This window comes from Vanacampus margaritifer, chromosome 6 (genome assembly GCF_051991255.1).
Source record: "Vanacampus margaritifer isolate UIUO_Vmar chromosome 6, RoL_Vmar_1.0, whole genome shotgun sequence".
Lineage (NCBI taxonomy): Eukaryota > Metazoa > Chordata > Actinopteri > Syngnathiformes > Syngnathidae > Vanacampus > Vanacampus margaritifer.
This window is the reverse complement of record NC_135437.1, coordinates 19,134,721-19,147,106: the sequence shown is the minus strand read 5'-3', so window position 1 is coordinate 19,147,106 and position 12,386 is coordinate 19,134,721. Positions and strand designations below refer to the sequence as shown.

At 39.4% G+C, this 12,386-nt stretch overlaps 1 protein-coding gene across 7 annotated transcripts in view; it reads left to right on the top strand.

Moving 5' to 3' along the window:
- megf11 (multiple EGF-like-domains 11) overlaps nucleotides 1-12,386 on the top strand; it is a 123,705-nt gene that overhangs the window by 21,052 nt on the left and 90,267 nt on the right. For all 7 annotated transcript variants that reach the window (XM_077567196.1, XM_077567191.1, XM_077567190.1 and 4 more), the window contains one exon: nucleotides 11,142-11,275. In XM_077567196.1, the coding sequence (XP_077423322.1) occupies nucleotides 11,142-11,275 (134 nt within the window). The remainder of the gene's footprint in view (nucleotides 1-11,141; nucleotides 11,276-12,386) is intronic.

Here is a 12,386-nt window from a genome sequence, read left to right as displayed (position 1 = left end):
TTGCCCCAAGATCTACTTTTTAAGCAGGCAGCCATACGCGATCAACTATTTATTTATGTTTTTCTCGGGGATCGAACCCACATAGTGACCCTGTCTCTGGTTTATGAGCACAGAGCAATGAGCTAAAATTAGCAAAAATTCACTTATCTGACCTTATATTTCATTTTTTTTAAATTGTTACTTTTTGACCAGTCGATTGCGATGGACGTATTGGGCACACCTGGTCTAAGCCAATTAATTTGTAGGTGCGTATAAGCTACAACTAAAGCTATTCTTTTATATACTCATATTTTCCCAACTCAAAACAAAGCTACCGGTACTTTCTCCTTTGAGCTCTGAAGGGTTCTGCACCTGACGCACTGATGCGTGCACCCACGGAGCTTTTTCTCTCCCCCTCACTGTCGTCTTCACACACCGCTTACCCGGCGACATTTGGCTCGAGCGTCTCACCGCCTTGCGTCTCACATCTTGGACACTGACACAAAAATAAATGAAGACGCGCCGAAGAAGACGCAGGGTTCAGGGTTTGAGGGGCTGTGTGGCTGAGGTGCGAAAGCATTGGTGTGTAAAATTAGCCTGACAGCCGCGCTGTTGTTTCAGCATCTCATTGCGAGAGGGCGTCACGTCACTACTTGCCTGTTCGCTGTCTCCTCGTCCTCAACCTTCTCTTTGTCATACAGCAGACGACGGTAGTTCAAGTGTTATTTGAATAACTCGTTTGTTTGTTTGTTTTCTTGGTTGCTGTTTGACCCAATCTGAAGTACATTTGGAGTTATTTTATCTGCTTGAAATGCCCTTAGGTATTTTTTGCCTGAGTGGGAAAAGAGAGAGGTGATCTGGCTAGCACTGCAAAACACATACCACTGGCAAAAACACAAAGGGAAATTCATAAATGAGCTAGAGACGTGACAGGTTTAGAGTGCCTTGTTGTTAGCTGTGAGTGTGTGCACGTTACACAGAGAGCGACGAGAGAGAGTAGGGTGGATTCTTTTTTTCTTTCTTTTTGACAGCCAGCAGGTGGACCGGCAATTCAGACCGGCAGAGCCACTTTAGAGCACCTTGTTGTCCGCCACGAGTGTGTGTAGACATTGAGTCAATCTTAATTTGTTCTAGCCAATGTGTATAGATATTTTAACAATAACAAATAATCCCAAATGAAAAATCTAGCCGGAATGGGACATCCAGCCACGGAGGTTCATGGGGGCCCAATTTTTTTTTTTTTTAAAGCAGTTTATGGTGTAGAAGTAATCATTTACTCTGTGCTCAGTTTTAATTCTGCTCTCTATTTCTAGTTTGTATCATATTTTGTACTGCTACTTTGATCCACTTGTGGTCAGATGTACCGACCACTTTGCTGCTCTCATCCATCGTGTGGCTGATTCCGCATTCACAAAGCAAAACGTTAAGAGGAGGATACAGCATTTCCTCTCGAGCAATTCCTCACCACGGTTGAGAGTTGAACCACGACTGCCCGAGAGCAAACATGACGGTGTTTGTCTCCTTTGCCGTGAAAAAAATCAAATAAATGAGGAGTGGTTCCCTCCAATGGGCCGTGTCTGGTGTTGGCCTGCCCTGCAGTGAGGCAAGGTTATTCACATGAAAGATGGTGTTGAGATTAGTGAGCCCTGCCTGGGCTCGCGCCCGTGTCCGGCAACGCCGCGCTGTGTGATTTATGAGAGTCGTGATATCTGCGCTCGCCGCATGAATAAACCATGTGGCCAGAATTAAGCTCCTGTTAAACGACGCGCAGCACTTTCCCGGGAGCCTCGGCCTCCGAGAAGGGACTCCCTGTCAGGAAAGTTGTGCTGTTGTCTTATGGCACTTTCATTAGGCCGCTTATTGATGGCAGGCAGTTGAATCTTCTCTCAGCAACCTCCAAATTGCACGTAATGAATGACTTTGAAGTTGAAGTTGGATTATATTAAGTCTGGTAATGATTCAAAGGCTGTTTGAGGGAAAGAGATGAACAAAGATGGGGGAAAAAATAGAATGTTTGGAAGTTAAACACAATGTCAACAGCAGCCTTTAGCAACCCTGTAGCGACTAATGATTGGCTTTGATTTATTGACGCTTAATTGATTGTTGACCTGTCAACATGGGGTCAAAATTCAAAATTCTGTTGAATCAACTCCAACTTGTTCTAGCTCTAATGAACAACAAGACATCAGCTATGGGACATCGAGCTACAGTTCACGATGGCACAACTCATCCATGTCTCGTTGTACTGATCAATGCAACACCGACAAGAACAATCAGCGAGCGATTATCCCATACCATTAAAATAAATGAATGTTATTTCATTGTAGTACATTGTACATTGTTCGTAAAACTATGGAATTATCATTCATCAATTGTAATCTCTTTTAATGTGTTAAAAATTTTGAGCCAATATTTTTAAAGTAACTAACATGTGGTCATGAGATAAAGAACCAATAATCTTATTCCTACGACCCATGAGCCTTTGCGTGAATTATGTTCCCGACTTCCGGGAATGGCGTTTTGTTTGCATGGAAACTGACTACCAATATTGGAACGCCAGTTGCTGCAACTTTAGCTTCCTGCTAATGTAGCAGGGCAGTAGGATGACATAAAAAAAAAGGCCAGCAACAACATGCAGCTGCTTGTTTACTTTCCAAACTCTGTCGCTTCAATGAGCAAAAAGTTGGTGGCGTTTTGTTAACTGGTTCACTCCCAGCCATTTTCACTGAAGCAACCCCCTTCGCTCCCGGCTGTTTTACTGAATTTTGACTGATTTTGCAAGGCCCACAGAATATTGTGTTTTATTGCTATAAAAACATGGAACCTACAAAAAGAAAGATTATAGTCTCTTCTTTCGTCAGGATTTTTTTAAATCTGTTTCCGTTTTGCAGCAATTAGCATTAGAATATAGCTAAGTATTTAAAAATAATAATAATAAATATATAGCTAAGTTTAATCATTATTTACAAACCTGTTGAAAACACTGGAGAAAAGAGCTTGTTGCAACATGGCCCTGGTTGATCTCTTCTACTCTGCTGCCACCTGCTGGCCGTTTTTTGTAATAACTACCATTGCTTCAAACAAGCTCTTCAGGTCAGAGGCTGCGTCAAAGCCTTCTGTATGCTCTAGCATAAAAAGACATTCAAAACGTATAAATACGTTACCCTGACAGCGGAATATTCCAAACCAATCGGTGAACAAGGAGCAATCGATCTTATCCTGAGCCGGTCAAAGCGACCCTACAACATCGACTATAAGGCAGAGTATTGTTGCTGAACTTTGGAAGATAAAAATTGACAAAATGCTAAATACCATTGTGAGCCTTTTCTTTGGTTTCCTTTATGAAAAATAAACACCCAATAGAGATCCTGATGTTGATGTCACGTGTCCCAAAATGGCCGTTAGCGCAACCATTTTGGCAGCATAGAAAATGCGTCTGCCACTTTGAGTAAACGGCAAATGCCACACTTTAACAATGATTGACAGCTGTTGTGGAGCAGCTGCCCCAACGAGAAGAGGCAAAAAAAAAAAAAAAAGGATCGAGCATGCTCCAGGCTACCAAAAGAGGAACCAATGCGTAGCCAATTTTGCACTTTGTACATGGTGGCTAAATCAGCAGATGCTAGCTGTTACCACACGCAAAATGTGGGGGGAAATAATCAGTTTTGTTCATTTGTGCTGCTACGGTCTAATAGATATTACAAAGTTGAATTTAATAACTATGACCAACACCATAAAGAAGACTCTTTACGGCGTAAATGACGGCGGCCGATTTAGCAGCTGCTAAGTTGCTAACGTACCTAAATAACACTGCAACTTTGATGGCATTTTACCCACACAGAAAGGGCAAATAAATCCAGATTGTACAAACTTGTAAATTCATCCTGACACTTCATCGGCAATCCAACATGTCCACCCCGCGCATGTATATCATGTCCTTTTCATCAATGGACTGTCAATGCTATTGGGCGGAAAGTTGACAGATAAACGCTAGTTTTCGCCCTCCACGCCATTGTAAGCCATTAACGCTGCGCCAATGCTTTCCTGCCACAGGGGGGCGTGTTCAGAGAAAGTCACGTGATGTCAGGATCTCTATTGGATGAGTTTTGGGGTGAGTTTAAGTAATGTCATGTACACTTTGAGAATAACAGATCAGAATAACCCCCAAAATGGCCAACACTGACAATTCGCCACCTAGCGCTATTGTGCTGTGAATCGCGCGAGAACGAACAAATTCTGTGCCAATACCGATCACTGTGACCTATTTGCACTTATTCTTGTCTGCAAAAGTTGAATTATTTGAAATAATTTTGTATTTTTTCAAATTTTCCTCAGCAAAGTGACAGGTGTTGTCAGTTAAAAGACATGAATTATCCATGCTTAAATTCCAGTGCGATCGCGTAGAGATGTAGAAAATAGCAGCGGAGCCATTAGAGTGCTTCGATAAACACGGTGTTTTTCACAGTCGGTAGCAGCAGGTTGAGAGTTGGCTTTGTAGTCGTGTTGCTTTATTTGTGACATAGCTGTGTGTCATTACCTCCTCCCAGCCTCTAACACATCAGACGCACATGCAGGTACACTGCTAATGCAAAGGGAAGCACCGCAGCCTCGCTAATGAGCCCCGACTCTTAATGACATCACCCACAACACCCCCCTCCCCCACTTCCCCCCTCCCTCACATATGCATTGACAGCGCCGGCCAGCGCCTGGTCTGATCTCATTGGCACTCTGGCGTGCGGCTTGCTTACACCTGTAACCTTTAGATCAGTCCAAATTTGGCTGCTCGGAATCCTTCGGCAGTGATTAGCAAACAGATTGAGCAGCAGGATGAATTCTCATAAAAAATGTATGTTGGCGCTCAGCTCACATTTAGACGATTGAACAAAGACGTGATACGCACAAAAGCGCCTCGCTGATCAGGCATTCTCTCTGAGGCTCCGCGCAAGATTGCAACGCCACGTGTGCCCACCCCCCTCTCGACTTGCTTATGTACAAGCATATTTTAAATCAACGACTAGCAGTGAGATGAACTTGGGATATTATGTGAGATCCGGAGATAGGACGCGGTCCCCTTAGCAAGGTGTGCCGTGCAGCATTCATGGAGGAGTGCAAGGGCTGGTCAGCCAGGGGACACGCAGTTTAATTGCATTGCACTTTAATAAGTCACACGCTGAAGACATCCTGCTTTAATCATGCAGATGTCTCTGCTGATAAGCACTACAAGGGACAGAGAGGGGGGGCGCCTCATTAGCGTCGGAGGTTTCTCTCTGCAAGTGGAAGTCCGACGGTGCACTCGTTGAGACTCCCAGGTGCTTGTCCGATTTTTATTTTTATTTTATTTATTTTTATTTTTTTCTGGAGAGCTCAGTATTGTTCATTCGGTAATTTTACCGATTTGACATGTCATCATCATCATTGCGCTCCTTTTTTTAAAATTAAAAAAAATATATATATATATATATATTTGTATGTGGGTGAGAATGTGTATGTGCCTGTGTGCGTGTGTACGTGCGTGCGAGTGTGCGTGTATTCATTAGTTCACCTCAAACCTATTAGAAAATCCCATACCATTCACCTAAACCGAACACTTCCAGTCCGATTTTTGATTCAGAACGATTTTTGATTCAAATGATTTGATTGAGATTGATTTGCAAGACAGAATGACAAATGGAGACATTAAAGTGTCTTTTTTTTTTTTTTTTTACACTTACTCAGTTTTGAATTACACTGAAAGTGCCTTTTTCCACAATTGCTATTCTATATAGCTAACTGTAAATTTGATAGCTTTTTTAGTACAGTTGAACCTCGGAGTTTGAACGTCTCGGAACTCGTACAATTCGGACTTCAACCACAAAATCTGGATTAAAAAAAATGCCTCTGAGTTTGAACTCATTGTCGGAGTTCGAACACCCAAGCAAAGCAAGCTAAGCCGAACGTACCTTGAAAATGGGTAAACGAGTGAATGCTCACGTTGCGGTAGTTGAGACGATGCACTGCTCATTTCCAGTCAGATCGTGAATACTCCCGTAAGTGCTCCATGCTCGCGAGTGCATTTTGATTTTTCCACGACAATTTTCTTCGCCATGGGCTCAAAGAAAGACAACAGTGCCAGTGGCAGCAAAGAAAAACATACAGTGCTACGAACCACAGTGGAATTAGGAAGGAGATTATTGCGCCTACTTCTGTAAATACAGACACGAGGACCCCAATTAGCTGTTCAACAACGTGCCTGATGTTAAACGCACGCAAGGACCGCTTAGTAGTCTAACAATATGCCCAATGCAAAATACACAAACTAAGCAATGAACTAAAACAAGCATTAGCATAGCATTTATCATCCACTGATGCCATCACACCACAACAGGTAAGGTCAAGTATTTTTATTGTTTGAATACTGTACTGTAAATGTAAAAACATAAATAGAAATTAAAATAGGAATTTTCTGTTTTTGGAGATTGGGAACGGATTAATTGCATTTACGTTATTTCCTATGGGAAACTACGAGGTACCACTGTATTTATTCTTCCCTCCCTGAACAGAATGTGTACAGTTTGGCATATAGCAAACAGTCCCTCAAAAAGAGTCCAATGTTGCTGGTTTCAAGCCGTTTATTACACTCCAGTTGAGGTTATCTGTAAAACTAAACACAAAACAAAGAGAATTACACAGTGAGTGAACACTGAAATGCAAACACACTTTGTTTAGCTCGTTTGCCGAACGTAGCTAGCTCAAGGCTAATGAGCTAACGCTAAGTCGGTAGCGCTTATTAGCACGCTACTCGCGACTCTTTTATCACTCAAACGAACGGTTATTCATACAAAACGCTCCAGGTATTGAAAGAGGAAAAAAAATATTTTGTCCTCTTTGCGTGTTCCAAAAATCAAGATAGATTTAATGTAAGAAAAATACACCTTTGCAAAAATGATTTTTAATCAGTCAGAGATCTCTGGACAGATAACAGCCTCTAATTCATCACTTAAACAGGCGGGATTCAGAGCGTCAAATGTAGCTCTTCTGCCTGTAGAATCGCTTCTTATAGTTAAAAGACCTCCTCTCTTTCATTTGTAGACAAAACATACTCTCTGGTACTTTTCCGTGAGCAGATGGCGAAAACAGAGTCAGGTGTGGGTGTTCAAAACAGATTCTGTTCTCAAGGACCAAATGTGTTTTCGCACAAAACGCTGAGAAGGAACTTTTTTAGACTAAATAGTATGTCCCAGTTTAAGGTCAGATTATACCGAAATCAACACCACTTGCTCTGCACAGGACACAAAACATTTCGACAAGGTTAATACTGAAGAATTAAAATGTTAATAATGTGTAACAATGGTTAATATATGAAATGAAGTATTAAAAATGTTACAATATCTATCAGTATGTATACAGAGAAGCATCTTAACGCTACTCGCACATTAATGTCAGGCACATGCGGTTCATTTTTGCAATAAAGCGGTTATTGATTTTTTTTTTTTTTACTGTTACAGCATTTGGTGATTTTGTTGACAGCTGATGTGAAGCCTTAATGTTGTTAGCCAACTGGCATTAGCGTCAGCATTTTCAGACAGGCGTTGGTAACATTTTTATACTTGAGGATAGATTTTTGTATTGTGCAACTAACTGTGCTACCATGAGTCTTGTTTTTAGCAACATATTTCCACTTGTTGATTTCAGCAAGGCGCCATGTCCTAAACACTTGGTTGGCCATTAGTCGACCTCTAGCCGTAGACTAATTGATGCAACCCCTAGCGCGAGAGTCATTTGTTGACTAGTTCAAGTTCTGTCTGGTTCTGGCGCATTTCTTATTGTGTGGCTGGGCTTTACATTCTAAAAAGTGTTTTGATCATACGCGCAAACAGTTTGAAGGTTTCATCATCTGAGATAAAAGCATTCAGAAATGGGGGACAAAAATCTCTACTGGGATAATAGAATCTCTGGAGGAGATTTACTTTGACGGAATGTGAATGTTTGAAGTGTAAACAGACGCAAAATGTCTTTATGAATGTTGATGGGGAAAAAGGATTCATCATTACAACAGTAAAACACACCATTTAAAAGAAACACACACAAAGTATTTAGGGCCCATATAAATGGCTACAGGCTTCAATTGTAAATTGTGATTCACTTTTATGCTTCACTGGTAATGGTCATTTGTTCACAGAGAAGGTGTTCAGGCTAATCCACATACTGTAGACAGTGGCCATTTGGCACAAACTCCTGACTGATTATGGGGGAAATGATCAACTAATTCATTACTTAATAGGCATTTTTTTGTTGTACATTTCTCCTGTTGGCTGGCAATGAGTCCAGGTTGTGTACCCTGCCTTTCGCCCTCAGCCATCCTGCAACCCTAATGAGGAAAAACGTTAAGCAAAATGAATGGATGGATGGATGGATGTCATAAATGTTATTAATATGGATGGCATAAAATAATAAGGAAATGCTTTTGGGGCTTTTCCCCCCCTGGTAAAATAAAAGTTTAAACACAATGACTTTTAGCTCTTTTTACAACCATATTAATGCTCAATTTCAGGCTGCAACTAAGGATTATTTTAATAATTTATTAAGCTGTTGATTATTTTGTCAAATAATCGATGAATCGGACAAAGAATGTTTACATTTTCATCTCTTTTTTTTCTTCAAAAAACAGCCCATTACTTCAAATGAACAGTGCATAAACATAAATTAATTATGACTCAGCTACTGGTTTGTTCTATAACATATCAGAAAATAGGAAAAACATTTTAATCACTGTTTTTCAAAGTCAAAGCAGATATTTTATTTTGATTCAACACAAAGATAATCAGTCCAGTGTTTCTGCTGGGAAGCTGAAATTCTGAGCATTTGGACAATTTTAAATGATTTTTTTTAATTTTTATAAACGACTCTTCAATTATCAAAAATTATTCAATAATCAATTAGCTGTGGATTTATCACTGCACTTCAAGCTCGTACACTACTGACTTGAAAGAAATGGCAGGGGTCCGTTCAGGGGAAACTTATATCCTTGACATTGACATTTATAATCACCAAGCTGTTCCAGTGACATTAGATGCAGCCAAGCTCAATTGTCGGCGAGGCAACAAAATATGGCGTGGAATCTCATGGCACAATAGTGACGAATTGCGCATATGGTTGGATTAAAATATTTGTCCCTCTGTCCATCTGTCATTCTATCCATGTTTGTCTGTCTGTCCGCCCGTTGGCCCACCCATCCATCTGTCCACCAGTCCAAGAGAGCTAATTTCCTACTCACTCCAGTACTTTAAATTTATTTAACTAACTAACTAATATTGAGCTACACTACACTCCCAACTAACCTAGTGTGTGTTTAGGATATTATTATTATTATTATATTATATTTTTGCCCTCAAAAACCATCAAGCTTACACCAAACTATTCAATACAGGCCTACTTGTTAGACAATTACAGGTTATCACACACTTAATGGCAGAAGTTATTTTTCAATCTCCATTGCTAACTAACTAACTAACTAACTAACTAACTAACCAACCAACCAGCCTCTTAGTTTAGAGATCATTTTTATAATAAGTTTACTTACAATTAAAATGAAATTAGCTAGTTAGCTACCTATGGGCTAACAGTATGTTACAATGTATGCTATATATATTATATTATATTATTAGTATAGGATTTGGTGGGTTTTGGGTGAACTAGTGAGTGCACGCACTCACCCACATACAAAAAAAAAAATATATATATATATATATAAGAATTTTAATAAAAAATAAAAAAGGAGAGCAATGATGACATGTCAAATCGAATGAACAATACTGAGCTCTCCATAAAAGAAGAAGAAAAAAACAAAACAATGTATGCTATATGATTAACTAAACAAAAAAAGGATATTATTTTCAACCAATTGTCTTACTGTGGAATCTAACTCACTAACTAACTAACTAACTAACTAACTAACCTCTTAAACGTGTAAACAAATATTTTTCTCAACCAATTTCCTTATTATTGACACACCATTTTATTAATTTGGTTTTCGCTATATTGTAGTATATCAAACTATATACAGTAAAACGCTTGTTATCCTTATATTCTATTTTTAGCATGAACCCCTTCAGACCCATAGATGGTCCCATTGGACATGACATATTTGCATGTCTAAACCAAAAAAAACGCATAATTTGGATGATGTCAACACTTCTGGTTCATGATTGGATCTTACATAACCAATCACAATCGCAAGTTGCGATTTGCATGACATTCATGTTAAAAATGTTGCATATAAGCTTAAAGGTTTACAACACGTTACAGCCATATTATCCTTGCGTCCACTATAACAACTAAAAACATGATAACCCCCAAAAAACATTTCAATGTTGTTCTTACGTGGGAAAAAGAGTCCAAATCAGCACACAAAAAAATTGCCCAGCAGAAAAAAATTAATTTTGTTGCTGAAATGTAAAAAATTTATTTTTACTACAATATGGTTATAGCAAAACAGCATTTTTTCCCCCCACCAGCAATAGTGGAAAGTTGAAATGACTATTAAAATATACTGCATATCGTATTCTAACGGAGTCGTTTCCTTTGTAGGCAAGTCGTCAGTGAGACAAAGATATGTTAAATGAGCTTATTAGGGAGGGCAATGGAGTGTCTCTCCCTGGCAAAAGAAAGATGCTGCATTATTCATCGGGCCAAGAGATAAAGCAGTCCTATTGTGTTCTTGAAGAATCTCAAAAGTGCCCTCTGACCTCACGATGGAATCATTAGCAGCAGTGCGTTTAAGTGTGGTGACAAACACACAAATGCCGCGTGTGTGCGTTATGAGCTCAGTTTAGGCTTCGTTAATGAGAGCAGATCATTTGGTCACACCGCGGACGAGCAAGCGTTTGAAGCGTGAACCGAGTTCATTGTGGCTGCCCCTCTTGATTTAATGCAGGCTTTTATTTCTTTAGCAAAGCGGCGAAAACCAGGTTGGAGGCACATAGTAAAAATGAAATGAAAACTGTGATTGGACGTGGAGGCTGCACCGAATAAATTGGCCTTTCAAGAGCAGCTTATGTGAATTATACCCCTGTGGAGATTCTCGCTCCCGTAACAAATGTACCAGTCTGTGTGTGCGCGAGAGTGGCATGCGCGCGTGTGTGTGTGTGTCATCATAAGCTCATTAGTTTTCTTCTTGCCAACAGATCTGTGACCTGTCACCGCTTCTCCCAGAGAGTGTGTGTCTTAACACAACACAAAGCGGCTTCAGAGCACCCCCCCCCCCCCCCACGCCCCTCCCACTTCTGTTCCTCGGCATCTGCACAAGCGTTACTACAAGGTGAGCGTTAGGTCACGTGTCTTTCGCTATTAGCTGACGTGTTATTGTCTTTATCTTCAAGGGCTCCAATCACTTTACGTGTAGCTGGCTTTTAACAAGCACACTGGGAGAGCGCAGACCTCCGTCAAGGTTGAAACGCTTTTCACCTGCTAAATCAACTAGGATCTCAGTAGCCAAACTTTCATCCATAACCATAATTTCTTTGGAACAAAATATGATTCGATCCTATTGTGCACAATTGCATACATTGACAAAGATAGAGGTTTAAAGTAAATTATACATATTTTACTCAAGTTGCAAGTTACATTACAATTTCATTCAAACCTGGATTAGATGACAGATTTGATTCCTCTTTCTTTCTTTCTTTTTTTTATTTACCTATTACAAATCCATTGCTCTAAAAACAGTTGGGCCAAAAATAATCCAATTAGGGTAAAATAAATAAAAATAATTTAACCCAACTTTTATTTAGTTTTTTGTTTTTAAACAACATAACTTATTTTTTTGGGCAGTTGTTTTATACAAAACGACCCATTTTGGGGGTGTTGTTTCCTGCAACCCTAGTGAGGTGGATTTAAAAAAAAATAAAAATAAATAGGCAGAGTTTTTAATTATTATTTTTATTAAATTCTATTTTATTTTATTATTATTGTTATTATTATTATTGTAATTGTTATTGTTATTGTTATTATTATTACAAAATTGGGCAGTTTTTTTTTAATTGTATAAAAATGTGATTTTGTATAAAACAACCAAAAATATATTTTATCATTGTAAAAAGCAACCCCCAGAATGGGTCTTTTTGCCAAAGAACCCAGAAAGTTGGATCAAATTGACCCGAGTAGTAGATCAGCCCATTTTTGACCCAAATTGGGTTAATTTTGATGTTTTTAGAGTGATCCATTTGTTCATCCATTTTATCTATAGCACTTACACATATAGACAAATGGGCATTCACACTCACATTCAATTAAAAAAAATAAAAATAAAAGTCTAGAATGAACCTCACATCATGTATGTTTTTGGAACGTGGGAGAAAGCCTGAGTAACTGTAGAAAACCCACTCAAGCGCAGGGAGAACTTTTAAACTCCACACAGGCCAGAGTCAAGA